The 27,046-nt window shown below is 38.2% G+C and overlaps 1 protein-coding gene across 1 annotated transcript; it reads right to left on the minus strand.

The window, feature by feature from the left end:
* On the minus strand, window positions 1–26,531 carry Meiob (meiosis specific with OB-fold). The gene is made up of 13 exons (XM_051181172.1): window positions 26,451–26,531; window positions 22,552–22,609; window positions 20,827–20,958; window positions 19,241–19,313; window positions 15,707–15,902; window positions 13,451–13,551; window positions 12,119–12,171; window positions 11,937–12,032; window positions 8,952–9,050; window positions 7,446–7,599; window positions 5,160–5,343; window positions 3,780–3,866; window positions 1–353 (listed from the first exon to the last, which is right to left on the minus strand). Exons 1-13 carry the CDS (start codon window positions 26,517–26,519, stop codon window positions 243–245), a joined length of 1,413 nt encoding a protein of 470 aa, XP_051037129.1. The 5' UTR covers window positions 26,520–26,531; the 3' UTR covers window positions 1–242.
* Window positions 26,532–27,046: the final 515 nt, after the last annotated feature.

Genomic DNA, 27,046 nt, shown 5'->3' on the forward strand with positions numbered 1-27,046 from the left:
GAAGATCAAGCATATTTATTACTGTACATAAGCAAATATTCTCCAGTGTGAGAAAAGACAGGGCCAACCTATTAGAAATGGTCTTCCAAGTAGCTGAGGCAACTCCACAAGTAAACAGTAACAACCTAGGGAATAGTTTCACTATAGTTAGGCAAAATGTAATTTTACACATAATTCTCAAACATTCCATTTTAAACAGTTAAACTCCTATACGTTTCCATATTTTGGAACAAAACATGGTTTTAAGTGTGTCCTTGTCCAGCCAGGTTTCTGCTTGCTTCAGTGGGATCTGCAAGCTTACAGGAGAGTATGCTAACTTTTAGTCCACCCTTTGCTCTGTGTGATAAAATCAACTGAGGAGAAAATGAGACAGAATGTTAGATTTAAATACTGTCTTATAAACAGAGTTGAAAACCAATGACCACAAAGGAAGATTTCCAAGTCTTTGTTGTTGTTTGGTTTTGTGCTTTTCTGAAACAGGGTCTTGCTCTGTAGCTCCAGTTGGCTTCAAACTCATGATCCTTCTACTTTGGAGTCATTATTACTGGAATTACAAGTGTGCACTGCCAGGCCCAGCTTGAAATCATTTTAAGTAGCAACCTTTTTTTGTTTTTGTTTTTCGTTGTTGTTGTTGTTGTTTTGTTTTGAAATAGGGTTTCTTTGTGTAACAGTCCTTGCTGTCCTGAAACTCCCTCTGTAGACCAGACTGGCCTCAAACTCACAGCACTCCACCTACCTGCTTCTGCCTCCCCAGTACTAGGATTAAAGGCATGTGCTACTACCACCTGGTTAAGCACCACCATCATTAATTTAAATACTAAATATTTAAATATTAAATATTTTATTTTATAGGCAGAGTTTTGTTTTGTATTTAAGACAGAGTCTCATAGCCCAGAATGATATCCAACTTCCTATACTATTGAGAATGATCTGGATCTTCTGGTATTTCTGCCTCTACTACCCAGATACTAAGATTACCTAGCTACCGTACTGGATCAAACATGTCAAATAATAATTCTCACATTTTTGCTTGTTTGCAATAGGGTTTTGTGATTTGCTATTGTATGTGCTGGTCTCTAATTCCTGGCCTCAAGCAATTCTCCTGTCTTACCTTCCAAGTAGATACAGGCTTAATTAAACCACTGCACCTGGTGCACAGGCTCTGGTCTTTATTGTATATTTTCATATACTGTAATCATGTTATATCTGCCCAAGGTTTTTCATGAGTCCAATTTAAATGTTGCTTAGGATATAGGCTGACTGGTAGAGACTTGACTATAGGGTTCCATCACTAGTACACACACACACAAAAGTTCATGTTTGTAATCCAAATACTTGGAATACTGAAGCAGGAGAATAGCCTTAAGTTTAAATCCAGTCAATAGTGAGGTCTAAGCCCAGAGAGAAACCCTATCTCAAAAGAAATTTAAAAAATGCATTTTTCACATGTATGGGTGTTTTGCCTACATGCAAGTCTGTATATCACTTGCATGTTTGGTGCACTCAGAGGCCAGAAGAGGGTATTGGAGTTCCTGTAACTGGAGTTAGAGACAGTTGGTGAGCTTCATGTGGGTGCTGGGAAGGAATTCAGCTCCTCTGGAAGAGCAGCCAGTCCTCTTACAACTTAGCTATATCTTCAGCACTAACCTCCCCTCCCCACCCCCAATGCAATGTTTTTATTTTGTTTTTCAAGACAAGGTTTCTCCAGCTGTTTACCCAGCTGTCTTAGAACTCATTCTGTAGACCAGGCTGGCCTTGAACTCACAGAGGTCCTCCTCCCTTTGCCTCCCAAGTGCTAAGATTAAAGGCATGTGCCACCACTACCCAGCTCCAAATACAATCTTTTAAACCTATGTTTTGGAAAGATCCAGTATCCTTTTACTTGAGGACAATTTGTTGTACATGAATAAAGTCTGGAAAACTTTATGTTTCCATGAATTTAAAGTGATCAAATAGAGCTAGACTCAGTGGTTAAAAGCCCTTAATGCTCTTGCATAAAACCCTAGTTGACTAACCAGCTCCCATGTGGTAGCTTACAACCATCTATAATTGCAGGTCCATAGGATCAGATGCCCTTTTCTGGTTTCCATAAGCACTGCAGACACATGCTACATAGAGAGACATGTAGGCAGAACACCATATACATAAAATAAGAATAAATGATTTAAAGTGATCAAACTCATTAGCAAGGTCATGTGTGCTCCTACGATGATAGAACAGAACATTTTGTGGGTCCATAGGAATATGGGAAGATGCAGCATATGACTAACTTTTCTCCTGGGCCTGGGACCCATGGTTACTACCTGAAGCCCAGTTTTAGAGATATTGGTGAGGTTATTGCTGACTCCATGTCTACAATCTATTCAGGTTAACCTTGAGGCTACTAGAAAGAGACCACTTGGAAATAGTACAGCCCTCTTTGAGGCTGCAGTGGAGTAGAAACAGCATTCACAAGGACCACAGAAAGGGGTCATCAGAGGTATATCAAAGTGCTGACATTTCTACTCTCATTCTCTATCATTTTGCAAAGGTTGTACAGTATGAGAGGACATCATTGCTCTGACCACTAATGGCATGTGTGCTCATGAGCATGTTTGTACATGTCCTCAATATAAAGTTCAAATAGAATAAATATCAGCAAATACAAACTGGAGCTCAGTAACTGAAAACTACAACAGAAAACACTAAAAAGCATAGCAGGAAGGAAGTAACACTGGCTATTGTCCCCTCACTAGGGAATATCTCAAGAGTTAGTACTGGCCCTCCACAGTTACAGGATCACAAAGCTATACAGGCTGAGTAAAGTGAACTCACATTTGGGGATTGTACAGGCTGAGGAGAGGTGAAACTGGATTTCACACCACATCTGTATCAGCCCAGACACAAGACATTGAACTGCTACTCTACAACCCTCTCACTCATCAAACAGCAGTGCCACATAGGCAGGCAGGCAGGACTGAGGACAGCCCAGTCTTACAGTGATGTCTGTTGTTTTGTCTTGAAGTTATCATTTAAAAGACATTTTCTTCATTGGCCTATTTACCTATTTAGTGTTATTGGTTTATTCTATGACTATTTCCATTGTTTCCATGACAGACAAACCTTCTGCACATCTGGAATTGAGAATTCGGGTTTTTTTTCCCCTTTGTTTAAAAAGAATCCTATTTTACTTATCAATCCCCCTCTTCCCTCTCCATCCCATCCTCCAATGCTCTCCACAACCCCCCACAACCCACCCCCTCATCCACTCCCCAAGGATAATGAGGCCTTCCATGGGGGATCATCAAAGTGTATCACATCATTTTGGGGAGGGCCTAGACCCTCCTCCATGTATCTGGGCTGAAATAGTATCCCTCCGTAGGGAATGGGCTCCCAAAGACCATTTGTGCACTAGGGATAAATACTGGTTCCAATGTTAGAGGTTCCATAGACTGCCTAGGCCTCCTAACCGGCATCCACATTCAGAGGGCTTGATTTGGTCCAATGTTGGGTTCCCCAGCCTTAGGACTGGGATCCCCTTGCTCTCACTAGGGCAGGTCAGCTGTTTCTGTAGGTTTCCACAGCACAGCACAGTCTTGACTCCTTTGCTCATCTCTCCTCCCTCTTTACAACTGAACTTGAGAATTGTTAATGGCAATTAACTCCTGTGCTGGGCACTGCTTAGTGGTGGAGGGCTTGCTTAGCATAAGAAAGGGTTTTACCCTCAGCTCTTGAAAAAAAAAATCTTCCATAAAGACTGCTTGAATTTATAAAATAACACTACTTTAAAATACACTCACTTTTAAATAAATTTTGCTTCTTTCCAAAAGAAACTGCCACTTCAGTTTTGTTTTTTGTTCACTTGTCATTGCAAGAAACTCATTTATCTGGTTAAAAGAAAAAAGATCAAGTAAGTGTTTCTGAAATAGACATAAATAACTCATTTGACAACACTGAAACACGAGTGCTCACTAGAAATGGAATTTTACAGCATCACAGCTCAGTTCCTTTGATAGCGAAGATAAAGCATGAAAAACTATCATTAAAGCTAGTCAAGAGTTCAACAGGGAAAATTCCTCCAGATAAATTGGCTCAGAATTCTGAACCAAAGTTTAATGATAAGTTTTATGGTCTGTTTTTGTTTTGTTTTTCTTTTTCTTATTTTTTGTTTGTTTGTTTGTTTTGGATAGGATCTCACATAGCCCAGGCTATCCTACAGACTCACAGTGTACTTCACGGATGGCCTTGAATTCATGATCCCCTTCCCTCTACATCACAAATACTAGGATTACAGATATGTGCCGCTATGCTCAGCTGTGACCAGGTTTTAACAAATATGTACCAGTCTCCATGTCTCTGCTGCTGTTCTGTAGCTGCAGAACTGTGACAAAATGTGCACTAGCTATTTGACTGGAGAGGAGAGATATGGCCAATACAGATGCCTGGAACAGCCAATGCATGCCTAATCAATATCCCCAATATGCTTTACCCATTATAATTGACTATATAAAGTGTCACATTTAAGCTGGGTGGTGGTGGCACATGCCTTTAATCTCAGCAGTGGGAACAGAGGCAGGCAGATCTCTGTGTGTTCAAGGTCAGCCTGGATTACAGAGTGAGTTCCAGGACAGCCAGGGCTACACAGAGAAAAAAAAAAAGACCAGTCTGAGCTACACAGCAGGACACTGTCCTAAAATGTCATATTTAGTCCTCTGTTTTGCTGAAGGCCTGTCATTACTCATAATAGTCAAAATTAATTGAAATTTTAATAGATTGTATGTTCATTAAAATTACATTGTTTAGGGCTGGAGAGATGGGTCAGTGATTAAAAGCACTCATAGAGAACCCGGGATCAGTTCCCAGCACCCATATGGCAGCTCATAACAATCTTTAATTTCAATTCCAGAAGGTCAGATGCCTTTTTCTGGACTCTATAGACACTAGGCAGGCATGTAATGCACAAATATACATTCAGGCAAACCCAATACACACAAAATACATTTAAAAAGAAAAAAATCTAACTATGAAAAAAATTCTAAATATGGATGTTTAAACCAAGATGGCTTTCCCCCAAGATTTCTATTGACTATTTCTACCAAATGTTCAATCTATAGCTTTAAAGAAGAATATTCAAGAATATTAGAAATATTTGTATATTTTTCTTCCTTTCTGCTATTTACCGTGCAGCCCAAAGTTTCCTCAGCAATACTTCCTGTGAGACTGCAGGAGTGGAGTGTCCCAGTGTGGTCAGTGAGATCAACCAGCACATCAAAACTGAGAAAAAATGACTTAAGTCTGGAAGAATCTTTGTTGCAAATTGTACAAGTGTTGGAGGCTTCATTTACAATATAACCACAGCTATAGCTGAAAAGAAACAAAAGTTATTCAAAAGATAATGATCCTCAGTGACAAATTTGCTCTAGCATTATTATCTCTTTAATATTCTAATAACATTATAAAATATTCTAAAACCCCAGAGGTTAGTATCTTTACTATGAAACTATATACACAAACCTGTTCTGTGCCAAAACTATATATAGAACATCCATACACAAAGACCATGTGTAAATCTGTGGACTTGGATGAGATAGATGATCAGACTGATGAATTCACTGTCCTGATGGAAGAAAGGCTTTATATCTTGCAAAATATAACTTCTAGGGTACATTGGACAAAGATTAAGAAAGGTTTCTCTGTTCTTTTGTTTTAGTTAAGAGTTATTTTCTGTTTTTAAAACAGGCTCTCATGTAGCACTAACTGGCTTTGAATTCATGATCTTCCTGCCTCTACTTCCCAAGTACTAGGATTACAAAAAGATACCATAACACCAGGCTCTATCTCTATATTTTTAAATATTTATTGATTTTATATCCTACCCACAGTTTCCCCTCCCTTCTATCCTCCCAGTCCTTCCCCCATACCCACCTCTAGTCCTACTCCCAATATTCTCTCCCTCTGTTTCTGTTCAGAAAAGGGCAGGTCTCCTATGAATATCAGCAAAACACCAGCATTGTACAGACTCAGACCCCTGAATATGGGTCTCAGTTAGAAGGCCTGGGCAGTCTAAGGGACCGCTGACAGTGGAACCAGGATGTATCCCTGGTGCATGAAAGGACTTTAGGAACACAATCCCCATGGAGGGATACTCCCTTAGCCTAGAGACAGGAGGGAGGACCTAGAACCTACTCCAAATGACTTGAGGGATTTTGATGATCCCTCCTGGAAGGCATCACCCTTCCTGTGGAGTGGGTGGGAATGGGACTGGAGGGAGGTCAGAGGGCATGGGAGGGAAGGAGAGGGAACTGGGATCAATATGTAAAATAAAAAAAATAATAAGTATATATATATAAAAAAAAGAAATTGAAAAAGTTTCAAACAATATTATCTTTTATGATGCAGAAATATGATCTATTTTACTTTAAAAACTAGGGTGGATTTTTTTCTTTCTTTTTTGTGGTGGTGGAAATTGAACCCAGGGCCATGCTCATGCTAGTCAAGCACTAATACACATAGCTCTATCCTAGGCCTAAGTCAGTTATTATCATCATTGTCTATGTCTTAGTTAGAGTTTCTATTGATGTAACAAAACACCATAACCAAATAGCAAGTTGGCAAGTGAGGGATTTATTTGGCTTTACACTTGTTCATTGTAATCCCTCATTGAAGGAAGCTAGAACAGGAACAGGGCAGGAACCTGGAGGCTGGAACTGATAACAAGCCATGGATGAGTGCAGCTTACTGGCTTGCTCCCTACTTTCTTTCTTACACAGCCTAGTTTCTTTCTTTCTTCCTTCCTTTCTTTCTTTCTTTCTTTCTTTCTTTTCTTTTTTTTTTTTTGTGTGTATGTGTGTTTTCCCTTAAAGACAGGGTTTTTCTGGTATAGCCCTGGCTATACTGGAACTCACTCTGTAGACCAGGCTAGCCTCGAACTCTCTGAGATCCACCTACCTCTGCTTCCCAAGTGCTGAAATTAAAGGTGTGTGCCACCATTGCCTGGCATCAGCCTATTTTCTTATAGACTCCAGGACCACCAGCCCAGCAATGGCATCACCCATAATGGGATGCTCCCTTACCCATTAAGCACTAATGCCTGAGACAGATCTCTGTGAGTTTGAGGCCAGCCTGGTCTACAGAGTGAGATTCAGAACAGCCAGAACTATATAGTGAGACCCTGCCTGAGAGAGATAGATGAGAGAGACAGAGAGAGAGAGAGAGATTTTATGGCAACATTTCCTCAATTGAGGCTCCTTCCTTTCAGATAACTCTAGCTTGTATCAAGTTGACATAAAACTAGCCAACACAGACTATATTTTGTTATGAAAACCTTTAATTATGGTACATTTATATGAAAACTTTCACACAACCACTGTTAAGGCAGAGAATACCTTTAACAATTATAGAGTTTAACTTTGTTAACAATAGCTATTTTTATAAACAATAATTTGTTAAAAATAATGTTTACTTACCATCTATTTCTAACTACTTTGGTAGTTTCATCATCAATGTTCAATGTAGAAATGTAAGCATAGAGGATGCCATAGAAAGGATCAGCTCTTCCTTCATTTCTCAAAGCTTTTACTTTTAGCTGTTCCACTGTATAGACGTCAACTATTGTGTTTACTAAAAATAAAAACAAGTATTACAGTTCTATATATGTTCTCAGAACAAAGGCTTGTGTCCCAATAGAAAGGCAATAAAATTCAAGGAAGACATTTAAGTAGCTAAGATAACAAAACAACACTCTATTAGCTATATTAAATGTGATTAAGTAGTGGGTATCATCACAAAATAAGAAAAAGAATGAGAAATTAAGTCTTCATTGAATAAAGATTTCTAATTATCAAATGATAGCATTAAAAAGGTAAGAGAGAGGCTATGCCATCCATCAGAACTCTAGATCTGTGTCTAGTTCAATCAATCATCATTATTAGAGAGGCTTCCTCCAGAAGCTGATAGGAGCAGATGCAGAGACCCACACAAAAACAATAGGCAGAGCTCTGGGAACCCTGCAGAAGAGAGGAAACTAGGATAGGAGCCAGAGGGGTAGAGGAGATTAGGAGACCACAGTCCACAGAATTAACTAAGCAGTCCTCATGGAGCTCATGGAGACTAAAGCCTGCATGGGTTTGTGCTCAGTTCTCCGCATACATGCTGTGTTGTTAACTTGGGGTGTTTGTGGGATTCAAAGTCTGGGAATGAGGTGTGTGTGACTCTTTTGCCTTTTCTTGGGACCCTTTTTCTCCTACTGGCTTGCTTTGTCCAGCCTTTATATATGAGTGTTTGTGCATAGTCTTATTGTAGCTTGTTATGCCATGTTCAGTTGGTATCACTGGGAAACCTAATCTTTTCTGAAAGGAAACAGGAGCAGTGGACCTGGGGGTGAGGAAAGGTGGGAGTAGGGAAGAGTGGAAGGAAGAGAGGCTGCTGTTGGGATGTATTGCATGAGAAAAGAGTAAATTAAAAAGAAAAAAACTAAAAAGCTAAGAAGAGTAGAACATGGAGACTTATCCAGAAAATCTGGATTCCATATATGCATAAATGTATACCTATACCTATATGGGTTGAACTCAGGGTCTTATGAATACAATACTTTCTGCCAAATTCTGAGAGCATTGCCCTTGCCCGAGGCAAGAGTCATTAACTCTCTCAGATTGGCATATATATAGTGGACTCACACTTTTAATCCCAGCACTAGGGAGCCAGAATAAGGCAGATATCAGCCTGGTATACATTGTAAGTTACAGGCCACTCAGGGCTACATAGTGAGACCCTGTCTCAGAAAAAAAAATATAACAAAAGAAATCAAACAAGGGGCTGGAGAGATGGCTCAGCCATTAAAGGCTCACAACCAAAAAGAAAAGAAAAGAAAGAAATCAAACAAGAATCTAAGAATATAATGCAACAAAACATTTGCTTAGGATGCATGAAGACCAACAATGAAAAATAATCTCTCTCATCTTAAGGTCACTTACAGTTTATGGACTCTTTCAAATAACTCTCAATTTCATCAGCCACATTTGCTTCTTTATTTTCCCTTACATAATTCATCAGGATATTGGCTTCTGGTGTATCTTAAATTGAAAATGAATAATAAGGGAAAGGCCAAATAATTATCTTTTAAATTACTACAAAGCATTTAAAATTATCTTAATTGTAAAACATGATACCACATAATATCATAATCCAACAGAATTATCATTAACACTGTAAGGTAAAGTGAATCAACATGAAAAGATGTTGCAGCTGTTGCTAGTGAAAAGGGCAGCTTTATAAAAATGTGGTATAAGACTCTTTCTTGTTTTGTTTTTTGAGACAGGGTTTCTCTGTGCAGCCCTGGCTGTCCTGGAACTTGCTCTGCAGACCAGACTGGCTTCAAACTCATAGAGATCCTCCTGCCTCTGCCTCTCAAAGGTGTGTACCACCACCACCCTGACACTTTTAAACTGAAAAACATGAATATATATAAAATTATCTAGAGGAATAGATGTGGCAGAAATTATTATTTCTAAGTGATACGATTATAGATTATTTGTATGTTCCTTTTTCATTGTTCATTATTTTATTCCTTTCCTTGATTAAAAAAGTAATTTTAGGGTCCCAATAGATGACTCGGTGTTAAGAGCTCTTGCTACTCTTGCAGAGCCCAGATTTGGTTCCTGGAACCCACATGATGTTTCACACCAGCTGTAACTCCAGTCCCAGGGGATCCAATGCCATTTTCTGGCATCTGAGAGCAACAGATACACATGTGGTATACATATATACATGCAGGCAAAGCACTCACACACATAAAATAATAATAAATCTTAAAAATTGTATTAATTTGTTGCTATCACTAATGGTGTGTATGTGTGTATGTGTCTGTCTGTCTGTCTGTCTGTCTGTCTGTGACATGATGGGGGTAGACATGCCACTACTTTCTTGTAGAAGTAAGAGGACAACTTTCTTGAGTTGATCCTCTCCTACTTATACACAAAGAATGAACTCAGGTTACCAGACATGACCAGCAAGATTTTCTTTTCTCTTTTTCATTTACTTTTAAAAATTGTATTTGTTATCCAGGTGGTAGTTTAACCTCCCCATAAATGTTTTGTTTGTTTGGGTAGCTCAGGCTGAACCAAACTCAGAATCTTCATGTGTCAGACTCACAAGTATTGGGATTCTAGGCACGCAAGGCAATGGTTAGCTTATTTTTGTTGGTTATGGTGGTTTTGTGTTTCATTTTTTGCTTTTTGTTTTCAAGACAGGGTCTCACTGTGTAGCTCTAGCTGTCCTGGAACCAACTTTGTAGACCAAGCTGGCTTCAAACTTACAGAGAGCTGCCGGTCTCTGCCTCTCAAGTGCTGGAATTAAAGATGTGAACCACCAAGCCTGGCTCCATGGCTAGCTTTACAAATGTTTTTAATGTTTTAATTTTAAAGCTTTGTTCCTCAAATTAGAAATAGGTTTTATCAGGAGTAGTTAGGTGGCATGCCATTAGGCAATACAATCACTTTGAAAAGATCTTCACAGGATTCTAATGCTCATGAATCCCAGGCCTCCAACACAACTCTTCAGTTGCAGAATCCCACTTGAACATGCTGTTAGTGCCTGCTCCTCTAATTTCTTGGGCAGATGTAGGAGTTTTTTTCCTCCTGCTCCCATTACATATGTCCTATCACTATTCTTTCTCAAACTGAGGGTGGATTCCTCATGAACAGGGTTGCGCTTTTTCATTGTGTATTCCAGTATCTAACATCATGACTATCCTTACACCCATGTGTCTCTTGTCTTGTTCCACTGTCTCCTGTCTTGTTCTAAAAAAGATTGAAGTTATCTAAATAGTTGGTACATAAAAAGCATTCTATGAGGATTTTTAAATTAATGGGTGGATGAATGAATGAATGTTTGTGAAGTCCTAATAAGAACTGCTGGACATTGAAGGAAAGCAATTGCTAAGAGGGCTGCAGCAACCAAATCAATGGACACCTTAAAGAGCATGGCTCAGACTGTCCATAGGGAAAGCAAAATTACTTCCCATTCTAATGAATACTCTCAAGGCAGGAAAATCATATGGAAAAATGCAATATGTTATCCGTGATACACATCTAAGCCCCCTACCTTTACAAGGTAGATAGGTGTGGCCCAGGAAATTAAAATATGTCTGATTTAAAATAACAGGCCAAGTTTAAACACCTTCATAAATATTCTACTAAATTCATGTCCTGGACAAAATAAGTTGAAGAACTTTGTTGTACAACATACTGTCTATAGCTAATAATACCACATAATAGAATAGTATGCTACATTTATTTTTTTTTTAAAAGAAAGGTTTCTTTTGCACACCTTCAATCCCAGCAATTGGGAGACAGAGACAGACAGGTCTTTGTGAGTTTTAGGCCATTGAGTGCTACACAGTAAGACCCTGTCTCAAAATAAAAATATGATTTTTAATTACATGTCCACAGAGGTAGAAGAGGGTGTCATATCCCCGGGAGTTGCAGGTGGTTGTGAGCTGCCTGATGTGGGTCCTGGAAACCAAACACACAGCACATTCTCCTTGCTGTTGATCCTCAAGCTGCATTCCTAAAGAGCACTAAGAATGTATTTTGTGTTTTTAACATAAAAAGGTGAATATTGTGTCATAATTTGGATATAAAATGGCTCCAAATCTTCATTTGGTGCAGGTTTAGTCCCAGGCTGGTAACATTATCAAGAGGTGATTAGTTCCTAAGAGCCCTGACCTCACCAATACATTCATCTGAATTCATAGCTAAATGGCTATTAGGATGTGGGGCCTGGTTAGAGGAAATCATTAGGGATATGTCTTTCCACTTACATCAACACTCCTCAGCTACCATTAAGAAAGAAGCTTTTTAAAAAGTGTAGATTGCAGATTGATTACTAAATACATTGTACAAATACTGGCATAAGTTCACAATCACTTTCAAAAGAATGAAAAACAAAAAGCGTTTTACCTGGATTAGTTGTAATAATGGTTTTTGAGATTACTGTTGCTGCCATGCAGTTCTGAAATTTGTTAAAATTTATTCTTACATCAGAGGCAAATATTACTGTTTGGGGAGAAGCCATTTTTAAAGTTAACATATGAGGGATGAAAATGATAAATATTTTCAAAACAATCATAAAATTTTAAGACCTGTTTCTCGTGGCATCCAGCTCTGTGCAAGTAGAATGGATTCATTATCCCAACTGCATTTGTTTAAAAAGAAGTGAAACAAAGTAAATAAATTTTGAAAATCTGTCTGTGACATATTTACACCTCCCCTCAAAAGAACCCCCAAGACAGAGAAAATGAAAACTGCATCAGTGACTGGGTTAGGAATTTCTAGGTAACCAAAGGATGTTAAGACTTGGTACTTTAAATTTTCTTATTTATTGCTACTATGTGTATTTGTGTACATACATGCACTGGAATATGTGCACTCAAGCCACAACATACGCACTGAAGTGAGAGGACAGCTTCATGGAGTCAGTTTTCTCCTTCTACTTTTATGTAAGTTCTGGGGATCAAACTCGGGTTGCCAGGTTTGCTTGGAAAGTGTCTTTACTGGCCAAGCCATCACCAAGACCCAAGATATCACACTTAACACCTATGTGAGTTGTTTTTCAGCATGTATTAATCTCTAATATCTACTCCATAAGTCCTTTATTTGTCCAGCACATGGTTACTTACAACTGAATGATTCAAGGCCTAAAATCTTCACAGTCAAGCATTTGTTTTGTTTTGCTTTGTTTTTTTTTTTTTTTTTTTTTTTTTTTTTTTTAAGAAAGGGTTTCTTGTGTAGCTCTGTAGACCAGGCTGGCCTCGAACTCATAGAGATCTACCTGCCTCTGCCTCCTGAGTGCTGGGATTAAAGGCATGTGCCACCACTGTCTGGCCAAAGTCAAGCCTTCTCACCTACAATTGTGCACACGGATACATAGCTCAGAGGACTTAAGGTAATGCCACTTGCAGGCAGAGACATCAGGAGTCATAATCTTCAGGAATTTAGAGTATAGCCTATTATTCAGGGTACCAACAAATCTCAAAATGTTCCTCATCAGTGAACCCCAATAAAACACTGTTTGTTATGGAGCAGAATAATAAAAGTTGTCACAGTGAAGTACCTCTAAGTGATCCTATGGCATCTAAGGTTGCTTACAGAAAAAACTCAGCCTTCAAGAAAGAAGTTTCTAACTGGGCGTTGATGGCACACACCTTTAATCCCAGAGCTCAGGAGGCAGAGGCAGGTGAATCTCTGTGAGTTGGAGGCCAGCCTGGTCTACAGAGCTAGTTCCAGGGCAGGCTCCAAAGCAATACAGAGAAACCCTATCTTGAAAGCACCCCCCCCCAAAAACTTTATATTTTCAAATGTTGCTTAACTTTTATAATTATAACACCTCTTGATACAACTTTTTTTAATGAAAGTTTTCTGTCTTTAGTAATAAGAGCAGGATGTCATAGTAAATGACAGATTTGGGAGATTACCATGTCATTGTGAAAGAAGGCTCTGTTTCATCAAAGAGTTTAACTTCACACCTCTGCCCTTTTCTTCGGTCTGAAGTTGTAAAGTATTTTGGCTCTCCAACCTTTGAAATTGAAGGAAATTATTATTCCTCTCTTACAGATGTGAAGGTACTTAAATATAATCAAATAGTTTCATTTTGACCATGAAATTCTAAATATTAACAAGAAAAGAATCACTAATAAATATGTGATTATCTGAATGTACTTTATGCCTAAACTAGGTGAACTTAGCTGAACTTGTAAGTTTGGACACTTTGAAGAGAGAATGCAGACATATGTGCTCAAAGGGGAGACAAAAATTATTTGTCAGGATACTAGGGCAGACAGGTGTGGTATCAGATAACTATCACTCCAGAACTTGGAAGGCTGAGCCAGAATTGCAGCTGAATTCAAGGCTAGCCTGAGTTACATCAAAATCCTGACTCTAATGCATAAAGCTGGGTGTGATGGCACTTGAGAGGGAGAAGCAAATGAAGATCTCTTGAATTCAAGGCCAGCCTGGTCTGCATAGCAAGTTCCAGGACATCCAGGGCTACACAAAGATAACCTATGTCAAAAAAACCTAAGTAAATAAGTAAATAAATATGCCAGGGCAAATGCTCCAGGGCAGACCTGCTTGTGATATAAATGTGGAAAGATGCCTCTTCCCATGGCTTAGTACAGTGCCTGGCAAGAAGCTGCTGTGAAGGCATGTACTCCAACTCCCTAGACCTCAGTTTCCTGAATATTGATGCCTCCTTTGTCTTCTTCTTGGGGTTAAGGTCATGAGGACCACGTGAGTGAATACACTATGACTTAATGTCCAGTTCTACTCACAATGCAAGGAAAGTATTAAAGAAGTAGAGGTAGACTTAGAGGATCTTGAACACAACAAGCAGCTGGGTGTTGTGGCACACACCTTTAGTCACAGCACTCAGGAGGCAGAGGCAGGAGAATCTCTGTAACTTCAAGTCCAGCCTAGTCTACATAATGAGTTCTAGAACTATCATAATGACACCCTTGGGGAGAGAGAGAGAGAGAGAGAGAGAGAGAGAGAGAGAGAGAGAGAGAGAGAGAGAGAGAGAATCTCTGGTGGCTTTAAGGGAAAACCACAAGAATAGTTACTTGACCCTCTTCTAAGCTATTATCGCCACTGCACTTATGGGTTAGACTAAGCACTGTGGGAAATATCTGGAGAAAAATGCAAAGGCTTGGTGAAACAGGATCTACAAGAGAAAGTCGGAAGAAACAAAGGCCAAAGGATAAGGGAGGTTGGCCATAACAAAGGGAGTAGGTAAAATACTGTCTTTGGGGTTGAGAAGTCAAACGGGGAGATAAAAGGCATAAAAGAAGTGATATGACATACAAAAGAGAGTGCTATGCTCATGGCGGTGAGAGGAGCTGTCTCTAGGTCTAATATGCAAATGATAACTTTTTTAGAGGACTTCAAGGAAACAACTAAGGGTTGGTTGAAATAGCCTAGAGAGTGATTCTGCCTAAATTTCAAGATTTCATGTAGTATCAGATTCTCTATCCTAAGATTTTTCTGCATGTGCTATGTTTTGTGAAGATTTACTTTTGGGGGAGTAGGAGTTGGGGATGCATGGAGCCACACTCCCAGCCCTTCAAAGCATAATTCTGAGGTCCACCTTTAAATTTTTTGCAATGCCTTTGTCTGTTAAACTACTAAAAATAGGAGCTTGTCACAGTTACTGAGACAGATGTTGATGTAACAAAAGCTGTACTATATTCCTGACTTCTATGGGCACTGTTCTCTGCTTCTCACCAGCACCTTGCCACAGCAGCTCCCACTGCAGTCTAGTAGGTCTTCTCCCACCCTACTCCATCTCTGAGTCAGCTGAGAGCACACACATGACTTGGTTAAAGAACATTATGCTGTTCACATTAATAATCTAATCCTTTCTATTTATGTCTTTGATTAACCCATATAACAAAGCTTTCATAAACCTAATACATCACTCATAAATACAATAGTGCATCCTGAAATTAGCAATGAAGTATAATTTTATTTTGTTAGTGATTCACAGATAAATGCTAATTTCCTTATAACAAGAAATGTTTATTTTCTTTATATTCAACTTACTACAAACATAAAGAGAAAAGTAAATCTTCACAAAACATAGCATTCTAAACACAAGTCTGGTGACATAGTTCCCTGAAAAATTAAAATTGCAAGGGGCTTTGCGAGAGCTTTAATTGACTGATTTTCTGACTTACCGATCTCACAGCTGCAAGAACGTTAATAATCTTCCCATCAAGACTATTTCCATTTGCAACAATGTCAGCCAATGAGTAATAATCTCGAGATTCTTTAACAGGCAAGTGTATCAAAGAAAGTAACTTGGTATCCACTTCATAAGGGGAACAAACTTTTACCATTGAGTGATTCTCACTGAGCAATAGTTTCCAGTTGCTAAATGAGGAAAACACAACAAGTCGTCACATTGTTGTTAATTAAAAAAATACTTTGGCTCACATTAAATTATATAACTAGGTATGGTAGCCCACATTTGTAATCTCAGCATTTGGGAAGCAGGTCTAATTTGAAGAAGGACTAACACATGTTCAAGGCCACCAAGGTATATATAGGGAATTCCAGGCCAGCCTAATTATAAAATCAAACCCTTAAAAAAAATCGCAGTTACTTTTTGTTGGAATTTAGACTGTATAAAGAAAGGTATGATTTTACTATTAAATCATATCTGTGAGATTTTTATTTTATGTGTATGAATATCTTGCCTAAATCTATGCCTGTGCACTATGTGCATGTAGTGTCTGTTGAGTCTAGAAGAGAGGGTCTGTCCCTTGGGACTGGAATTACAGATGGTATGAGCTGCCATGTGGGTGCTAGGAATTGAACTTGGAGCCTCAGTAAGAACTGAGACATCTCTCCAGCCCATATATTTTTACTCTTAAAAGCATCTAATAATGCTATAAAATATTTTCCCTATAATGCATTTTATATCAGTCTTTAAGTATTTCTTCAGTAAAATAATGTTCTTTTAATTAAGAACATATATTAAGAATTCACTTGTTTTTCTGTGAGTTCCAATTATGCTAGTTGTAGGACCTTATCCAAGACTTAAAGCTGCAATTTTCTTTTCTGTTAAACAGTATATAAAAATACTCTAAAGCTAGGCAGTGGTGGCACATGCCTTTAATTCCAGCACAAGGGAGGAAGAGGCAGGCCGATCTTTGTGAGTTCAAGGCCAGCCTGGGTTACAGAGTGAGTTCTAGGACAGCTACTGTGGTTACACAGAGAAACCCTGTCTGGAAAAACAAAAACAAAAAATAATAAAAATTCAAAACCTCTAAAATTTGAGATTATAAAAGCCTGAGGTCTCATTCTTTGATTTATTCATTTTATGTGTGCATTTTTTCCCTGCATGTATTTCTGTGTACCACTTGTGTGCCTTGTACCAGTAAAATTCAGAACAGGGAATCAGATCCTTTGGAACTGGAGTTATATGGCTATGAACCCCAGTGGGGGTTCTGGGAACTGAACTCAGATCTTCTGAAAGAGCAACTAGTGCCCTTAACCATTGAGGGGAGCCATCTCTCTAGTCCCATATCAAGCCCTTGACTTTTGCATTGTTAACACCATGATCTAACCAATTGAGCTAACTGGGCAGCCATCATTATTTGTTTATGGCTCTGATTGCTTTACCTAAGTACCTGAGATCAAGAACTCCATTTTGCGTACTCCTGTAGTGAGTATGTGAAATAGATTCAGATTCTCACAGTGCACTGGAGCTAAGGTTCCCATTTCCCCAACCTCAGTCCTTTCACAAGTCTTGACAAACCCTCCTCCACAGAGCTCTAGTTCAATCGTTCCTTCCTACTTTGCCTTAGTTATTCACAGCATCACTTCTCATTGTCCTTTGACCCGACTCATCTCCTCTATGACTCACCTCCACATTACAGTGAAGCTGTTCTTCCTAAACAACAGAACAAGATACCTTTTCCCAGATAAAAGACTCTGTTTCTATTCATCCCTGAGAAGGGGATTTCCTCTAAGAAGTACCTCTGCTTTTCCCTTTCCCCACCCACTCTGTGTTCCACCTATGCATAGGTATTAGCTATGAAACTGCTATTTTAGGAGAAAATTTGTTGAATGTTGGCAGTTTCCTGTTGCTCAACCTAAAAGTTAATTATTCTGGATATTCTGGAAAATGCCAAGAGGTTTTGAATTTGTTGGGTCCCTCCCACCTCCCCCGTCTTACCTCCCATACCTATTTACTAATCTAGGCATGGGGAGAATAGTATACAAAATACACTTACTCTCATGAAAATCATATATGTGAGCAGGGATGATAAGAACGATTAATCAAACCATCTCAGAATGTTATCTGATTACAATGCTAAGAGTGGGAAGAAAGTCTTGGTGAGTTACTGAAAGGGCTTCTACAGATGAGAGGGTTAAATGAGGTGACATTTCAGCTGAGACACTGATAACTGAAGAAGCTAATATTCATGTGGACAGGAGAATGCTCTATGCAGAGGAACAAGAAAGCTGAACTCCTCTTAGTGCAGTGAGTCCAGGTGTTCATGAAAAGGAAAATTCTCAGGGGCTGTAGGAGACAAGCATGAGTGGAGGTCAGAAGTGGAGGTGTTCATGCCACAGCCTGCCACACTCAGCTAGAACCATTTATAAAGCAGCATGGAGTTAACTGGCACAGTCACCTTAGGAATGAGGTTTCCTTTCTAACTTCCTAACCCAATCTGGGAGAGTTGATGAGGGATGGACTGTAGGTGATGGGTAATTCAGGGTACAAACATCTGGCCTTCCATGTAGGGTCCTGCTCCAAGGGGACAGGCATAGTTATGAGCTTTTTCCTGAGTTCTAGCTGCAGCTCCTCCTCAACCCCGTCCTTGCAGTGTTCTCCTGAGAGCCCTCCCTCAACAGGCTTCTTGTAAAGACTCTTGCTCTCAAGTTCTCCTTCCAGGAGATAAAGGGCTTGTGAATAGAACGACAGCCTGATATGATATGATATTATATATATATATATATATATTCCATTATTTATCATATCTTGTTTAGAGATTTTTAAAAGATTTATATTTATTTGTATGTATGTGCTTTTGTCTGTGGGAGTATATTTATGTGTTTGTGGTATCCATAGAGGCCAGAAGGGGGCATCAGCTTCCCCAAATCTAGAAATACAAGCTGTTTGTGAGCTGCCTGATGTAAATGCAAGGTCCTCTGCAAGGGCAGCAAGTACCCTTAACTGCTGATCCATCTCTCCAGCCCCTCTAACTGTTTAGTTTTATTGAAACTGGAGTCTTGTTTTTACAAATCTAAGCATGACACTCTATATCTGAAAAGTCTGCACTCATAGACCCACACAATCACGTATCAAATATTTCAGAAAAATATACTTAATTAATATGAATAAAAATACATTATAACTACACACATAGCACTTATAGTACATTAGGTGTTAATAGGTAGAGATGATTTCAGATATAAAGGAGGACGTGTTTAAGATGTGTGCAAGGGATTTGTGCACCGTGGGTTATGGTAGCCTCAAGATTTTGATCCTCCACAAATATCAATATAAAATTAGCTTTGGGGTTGTAAAAACTATAAATTATGTCATTTATCTTAAAGATAAATATTCTAAGAGAAAGTTCAACCCACTTTTCAAATTGATATAGGGAAACTTCTGAAGTTTTCTGCTTTTCTAAAAAATTATTAATATTATCATTCTAACACAAAGATTGCTGCTCTCTGGGCTGGACAGATATTACCTAGGAGTTGCAGGGCTGAACTTTTCTTCTCTTTCTGTCTCCTTTCTTTGGATCAGAGGATTTTCAATGATCACTAAGACAGAGGGTAAAGTATAGTAACATCACAAAATCATCAGAAAATTAATCAGAGCTAAGTGTGCACAACAATGACCCTCACAACATCGGGATCCATCCTCCATAGGCATCTTCTTGTGTCACTGTGAGAAAGGGACCCTTGGAATTTGGAATGTCATTAATTTGGCCCCAAATAACATTTCCAAGGCTTTGTGTTTTAAGTCCCAACAGATGGCTCATACTAATATTACTTTATTGATTTTCTTGCATCCAACATTTGATTTGATTACAACATTCCCTTCAATAAAACAAATATTTACTTGACCTTTACATTTAACCACAAACAATCCTTTAATTTATTTATTATCACAACCATTAACCCTAACACTTTAATATGGAAATTCCTCTCTCTACACAGAGGTGTTCCGGCATTCATTCAATGACTATTTATACCTGTACTAGGCCTACGAAATTTTCAAAGTTTTCTATCCTCGTAGTGCACATGTTTGACAACAATATTTAACTCAGCAGAGACTATCCATATCCCTGGAACACACATGGGCCAATGGTTAAGTACATAGAGTTGAGCACTGCTTAATTGGCATGTGTAATGTGTGTTTGGTACTGCAGCACTGGAAAAAAATGGTTTGACTACTATATCACTCTTCCCTGTTCTTTTTCTGTCAAAAAGGAGAACTGGAACACATGCTTTCTTATTTCTTGTCTAGGCTGTAATTGTCATCTATCAAGTGGTGAAGTTTATACTTATACTAGTCCCCCATCCATAGCATTCACAAAAAAAAAAAAAAAAAAAAAAAAAAAAAGAAGAATAGCCTGTTTTTTCATGGGTGAGACCCAACAAGATCTTGTTCTCAAAGCCACAGTAAAAATAACTATTGGCCCCAGGATATATCTATAGAAAAATATGTGGTTAAAACAGTAATTATGAGGTTGAGGCAAATTAGAACATGAAATAAACAAAAGATGGTAAAATATCTAGTAAAAGTACCATTTACCATGTACCAGGACACGTTCAGAAAGCATGCCGTGCTAACACTGGATTTTCCTAATAAGGATCAGAATAACTGTATTTTACTTTTCTGTGACTCCACTCAGCCACAAACTTACCGAAAGAATAATACTGTAAGTAGAATATTTTTTAACGTGCTGCTGAGCATGGTAGCATAGGCCTTATGATTTTAGCACTTGGGTGGCTGAGACATAAGACCTGCCATTTGTTCAAAATAAGTTGCCTAAGGAGTTTCATTCTGTCTCTGTCTCCCCTTCCTCTCTCTTTCTCTCCCTCTCCTCCCCTCTCCCACCATTTCCTGCTGGTCTTTTGAGACTGGGTCTCACTGTGTAACAGGGTTAGCTTAAACCTTGCTATGTAGATTAGGCTGGCCTCAAACTCATAGAGAGCCACCTGCCTCTGTCTCCCAAGTGCTGGGTTTTAAGATATGTACCACCATGCACAGAAAAATTTTCTCTAAAAAACCAAACAAACAAACAAACAAAAAAGAACACTTACTTACCACACTCGCCAACCTTAAAGTTCTCAGACAGTGGCCTGATATAATCTTCACTGCCCCAAGAGGATACATTCACAAAATGGTTTGGTGAATCACGAAGGGTGAAACTGAAAGTGTATCTTTCTGATCCAATATCTGAGGAAAAACCAATGCTTTTATGTTTCAGATAAACATGTCCTTGAACAAATGATCACTTAACAAAATAATGATGATGATAAAAAATTAAACACATGGTAGAAAATGTTATTTCCTATGTATACTACCTGTTTTATGTAGTTTTGGTTTTGTTTGTGAGACAGGGTAGAGCAGGCTGGTCTTGGACTTTTGGTGATCTTCTTGACTACATAATCATCCCCTAATGTACTTTCTTTGCTACACTATGCTTTCATGCATTTCCAAGTACAGTGTAATAAGCAGCCATGGTAGCTAGATCTCACTATGGCTCTTTTTTATCCCCATTCCTGTGTATTCAAAAGAAAGTAACATGCAGACCTGAACAGTTCAGGTGGTAGCTTAGATTTCATGTTTTTCAACTATTACATTCACAAAAACCTAATTATTTCATAGGTGAAGCCCAACAAGATTGGGGAAAGCTTTAACCAAAGTCATAATTCATACCTGAATAGTTGTTTCAAAACAACTTGTGTGCAACTAAAGCATCACTAAAGATCAGCAAGTACATTTTTTCCAGAATGGGATTTTTCTCAGGTGCTTTTGGTAATTTAAAAAGTAATATTAAAGGGATTAGAAAGATGACTCAGCAGTTAAGGGCTCAGTTCTCAACACCCACATCAAGCAGCTCACAACCACCTGTAATTCTGTCTCCAGGGGATCCAATACCCTGGGTTTAATTCCCAGACTCACAACCATCTGTAACTGTAACACCAGTTCAAGACACCCTCTTTTGACTTTAGGGAGGCACTAGGACATACAGACAAAAATAAAAATACTCAAGCTTATAAAATAAATATTCAAAAACAAAATAAAACCTAAATTTGCCACTGCTTTCCAAGTACTGGGATTACATTCTCCATCAAGACCAATTTTTTTGTTGCTCCTTTTGTTGTTATTCCATGTGGCCATTGTCCTCTCAGCCTTGTCCCTTCTGCCATCCTCTACCCAATGTGTAGATGACCCACAGGTCCACTGTACCCATTCTCATTAGAAGCATCTGAATTAACCACACATAGTGGTGCACTCCTTTAATCCCAGCCCTTGGAAGGCAGAGGCAGGTGGATCTCTGAGTTAGAGGCCAGCCTGGTCTACAGAGTAAGTTCCAGGACAGTCAGAGCCGCATATATGAGACCCTGTCTCAGAAAAAGAAAATTAAAAAAGGAATCATTTAACTCCTGTATCTTCTGAATTCCTTGTTCCTGGGTGAATGTAGGAAAGATCTTAGATCACTTAGTGACAAAGGCCAGTAAATCTAGTTCCAAGTTCATATAGAGACTGGTATTATAAAACCTCAAATTAATAAATTTATAAATTTAACTATTCCACTAAAGCCTTTAAAAATATAGAGGGAGAATAGCACATTAAATCATTGAAAATAATATATCTTCATATATATAGACAGCCTTGAATTGAGCATGATCATACATGTAGAAGGTCAGGTCATCGCCCTTAAGGCATTAAAGACACTAGAAAATGTAATCAGTTAAATGTACTTTGTTGCAGTCATAAGCCACACTTAATGAAAAACTAAGAAAGAGTTAAATAGAACTCAGCTTTTTCTGTCTGGAAAGCCTTTGACATCTGTTTTCCCAATAACTATACCGATTATTTTCTGAAAAACAAAAGAGTATAGAAGACCAATATTAAACACAGATGTAGATGGTAAATTTAATTTCATGGACTTGTTATATTTTACTAGCTCTAACAAACATTTTTGACTAGGAAATATTTAAATGCATTTATTCCAGACAAACATCTAACAATCTTCATAAATATTCAGTTCTCCAAGGAACAGTACAAAATAATGAGACAGTTAACTGCTATTACAAATATAATCATTTACTTAATATGGTTCTACTTTATTTTCAGTCACTAGAGGGAGCTATCAATCCTTACTGAATTCATCCAAAACACATGTATAATGATGCAATTTGATTTGCCATAGTCTTCAAAGTTTCCTTTGTTTTGTATAGGGCTTTCTAACATAAAACTGCTTAGCTGTTTCTTCTTCTTCTTCTTCTTCTTCTTCTTCTTCTTCTTCTTCTTCTTCTTCTTCTTCTTCTTCTTCTTCTTCTTCTGATTTTCCTTTTTTGTCATTGTTTGTTTTTTGTGTTTTTTGTTTGTTTGTTTGTTTTGCCTTTTGAGACAGGGTTTCTCTGTTGCTTTTTGGAGGCTGTCTGGGAACTAGATCGTGTAGATCAGGCTGGTCTTAAACTCACAGAGATCCTTCTGACTCTGCCGCCCGAGTGCTGGGATTAAAGGCGTGTATCACCACTGCCTGGCTGCTTAGCTTCTGGCTCCAAATATTTTGGACAATAATAAAGACTGTAACAAACTTAGATATTGCCACTAACAAACTTAAATCTTAAAATTCTAGGCCTTAAATCTTGGGGATACTACTATATCCTCAAAAATTTTAATGTTCCAGGATGGCCAAGACTACACAAAGGAATGCTCTCTCAAAAAAAAAAAAAAAAAAAAAAAAAAAAAGTTTTAATGTTCTCTTCAGTGAATGCCAAAGAAAAATTAAATATTAAAAACTATGCTTTAAACCAGGAGGTGGCGTTGCACACATTTAATCCCAGCAATCCTGAGACAGAGGCAGGCAGATCTGTGAGTTCAAGGCCAGCCTGGTCTACATAGCTAGTTCCAGGACAGCTAGGGCTACACAGAGAAACCTTCTGGAACCCTGGGCCCCCCCCCAAAAAAATATGCTTTCAGAAAGAAAAGTATCCTAGAAAAACAAACAAGAAATAAAAGTATCTTTCTGAACAAATTAAGCTTTAGTGGGTAGTAGTGGCACACACCTTTAATCCCAGCACTGGGGAGGCAGAGGCAGGCGGATCTCTATCAGTTCTAGGGTAGCCTGTCTCCAGAATGAGTTTCAGGACTGCCAGAGCTACACAAAAGAAACCCTGTTTCCAAAAACACCCCCTAAAAACTTAAATTTTAATGAAGAATCCTAGCAATTGTTTTCAACTTTGCAATAATTTGTGACATTTAAAATAAAGTCAGGGGCCGAAGAGCACATGCTGTTCTTGAAGTAAACATGGGTTCCATTCCTAGCACCCCCATGGAAGCTAAAAACTGTAATGCCAGTTCCAGAGGACCATAGGCACTGAATGCATTCAGTACACAGACATATATTCTGGCAAAAACACCCATACACACAAAATAAAAATAAGTCAAATACACTCAAACCTTAAGATTATCACATTCCAGCTGAACTGTTGGTCATCTTAATCAATTTATACACACTGATATTATTTCTTAAATTCTATATACATACATATCTTACTGAATTTTCTTGGAGAAACATACTAATAGAAAACATGAATAAAACTTTCTAATTGGGGCTGGAGAGTTGGATCAGTGTGTAAGATCATTGGCTGTGTAAGATCATATCCACATGATGTTTTACAATCATCTGTATATAACTCCAGTTCTAATATATTCAATGTCCTCTTCTTGAATCTTCAGGCACCATGTGGCCCACATTCAGCAAAATATCCATACACATAAAAACAATAAAAATTTTTTATAACTTTCTAACTAAAAAGATAATTAGCAAATACTTTGTTTCAAGGAAAACTATAACAATAAAATTTTTTACATCAATAAACTTTGCATTGTAAAGTATTAATGTTACACTTAAGTATATTAATTTTAAGAAATCTGATTTGCAAAAGCCAAGTAAACAGCATACTGCTTGGAAGTCAGACCTAATGGCTCACATATGTAATCCCAGCATTCACAGAGGCAGAGGCAGGAAGAACAATGGAAAGTTTTTTTTTTTTTTAAAGATTTATTTATTTATTGTGTATACAGTATTTTGTATGCATGTATGTATGCATTCCAGCAGAGGGCACCAGACCTCATTACAGATGGTTGTGAGCCACCATGTGGTTGCTGGGAATTGAACTCAGGACCTCTGAAAGAACAGTCATTGCTCTTAACCTCTGAGCCATCTCTCCAGCCCTGGAAAGTTTTTTTTTAAGGCTAACCTAGTGGTCTACACACACACACACACACACACACACACACACACACACACACACACACACACACACACACACACCCCTGCTCAGGGACAGAGAATATGGTAACTTTGTAATTATTTTATAATAAGTGCTTCATTTTTATCAACCCAAATTTTGTTTAAATAAGCCTCAGTATTCAAGGAATCTTTACTCTAAAATTCCACATCAAAATTCATAAAAACAGCTGGGTGTGGTGGTGAATGTCTTTAGTTCCAGCATTCTGGAAGCAGAAGCAGACAGATCTCTATAAGGCTAGTATGATGTACATACTGAATTCCAGGCTAGCTAGGAATACCTGCTGAAATCCTATCTCCAAAAAAAGGTGTTTACAAGTACTTAAAACATAAATTTTGATAATTTTCTTAGAGAATTGCTACTTTTAAATGAAAATAGTTTAATTTTATAATAAGTTTGAATATTAATTTTGTTATTTTATTAGTTACTAAAATAATACAAGACTTTATTGCTTATTTTCTTTTTATGGTGAAAAAGTGTATATTTGGAATTAACCAGCTGGACTCAGTTTAGATTATCCCAGTTTTGTTGGTAACATCCAGAGCATCATAATTGGGAGCGAACTGAACATATGCCTTCTTCTCTTCATCAGGCCTTATGAGAGTGTTGACTTTGGCCACATCAATGCATCAATGTCATAGAGTTTCTTCACAGCCTGTTTGATCTGGTGCCTGTTGGCCTTGACGTCCATAATGAACACTAGCCTGTTGTTGTCTTCTATCTTCTTCATGGCTGAGTCAGTGGTCAGGGGGAATTTGATGATGGTATAGTGGTCAAACTTGTTTCTCCAGGGCACACTCTTCCAAGGGTGTTTGGGCTGCCTCCGGAGCCGCAGGGTCTTGGGCTGCCAGAAGGTGGGTGACATGTGGATCTTCTTTTTGTGGCTGTGGACATCTTTCAGCACTGCCTTCTTGGCTTTCATGGAGCTTCCTTCTTCACTTTTGGCGCCATCTTGATATTTATTATTTATTTTCATTATATATATATATATATATATATGCACATATGCATAGAGAACATATGAAGGTCAGAGGCCAACTGTAGGAGTCAATTCTCTCCTTCCACCTTGTGTGTTCTGGAAATCAAACTCAAGTACTCAAGCTTAACATAAGCACATTTGCCCAGCCATCATTTTGAATAATTGGTAGTCATATCTATAATCCTATATCTACTATTCTATAGATAAAAGAAAATTAATTGGCATTTAGCTGACATAAATACAAAGCATACCAGTATTTAATTTCTAACAATTCTACTAACTCAGTGAGAATCTATGTACTTGTCAATTTTACAAACATGTGTCCAGTGAATCAGTAATGGTGATATAATGTAATGCTGCCACATAAAGTTTCATGAGCAACTACTTGAATATTAGTATAATATTTTGTGGAAACCTACCAGATTAGCCATATTTGGGTGCAGATCTGAAAGGGCAGTGAAGTTCTTCAATACAAAGGAGTTTGCCATGCTTTAAATCTGTTTTAGAAAATATAATTTGCATGTATACATTAAATACCAAAAATAAATTGTTAAAGAGGTGATGGTGGTACCCACCTTTAATCCCAGCGCTAAAGTGGCAGAGGCAAGTAGATCTCTGAGAGTTTGAGGCCAGCTGATCTACAGAGTGGGTTCCAGAACAGCCAGGCAGGGCTACACAGAGGAACCCTGTCTTGAAAAACAAAAAACAAAAAATTAAAAATCCAAACTTAAAATTAGCTAAGGAAGCACTAGATATTATCCCCTGGCAAATTTTTATAATGGTGAAATGTAACAAACTCAGATTTCACCTTTAGAAAATAGATCCAAAAGCTGGTGAAACAACTCACTGGATAAAAGCCCTGCACAAGGTTCACATCTGCAATCCCAACAATCTTATGGCAAGATGACAACCTTCAGGAAAACCACCTAGAAGCTTCCAGACTGCCCTTGAGTACTTAGCTAGGCAGCAACAAGAGAAATCCTACCTCAACAAGGTAGGAAAGAACTCTGATGGG

Source organism: Phodopus roborovskii, unplaced genomic scaffold (genome assembly GCF_943737965.1).
Source record: "Phodopus roborovskii unplaced genomic scaffold, PHOROB, whole genome shotgun sequence".
NCBI classification, from domain to species: domain Eukaryota; kingdom Metazoa; phylum Chordata; class Mammalia; order Rodentia; family Cricetidae; genus Phodopus; species Phodopus roborovskii.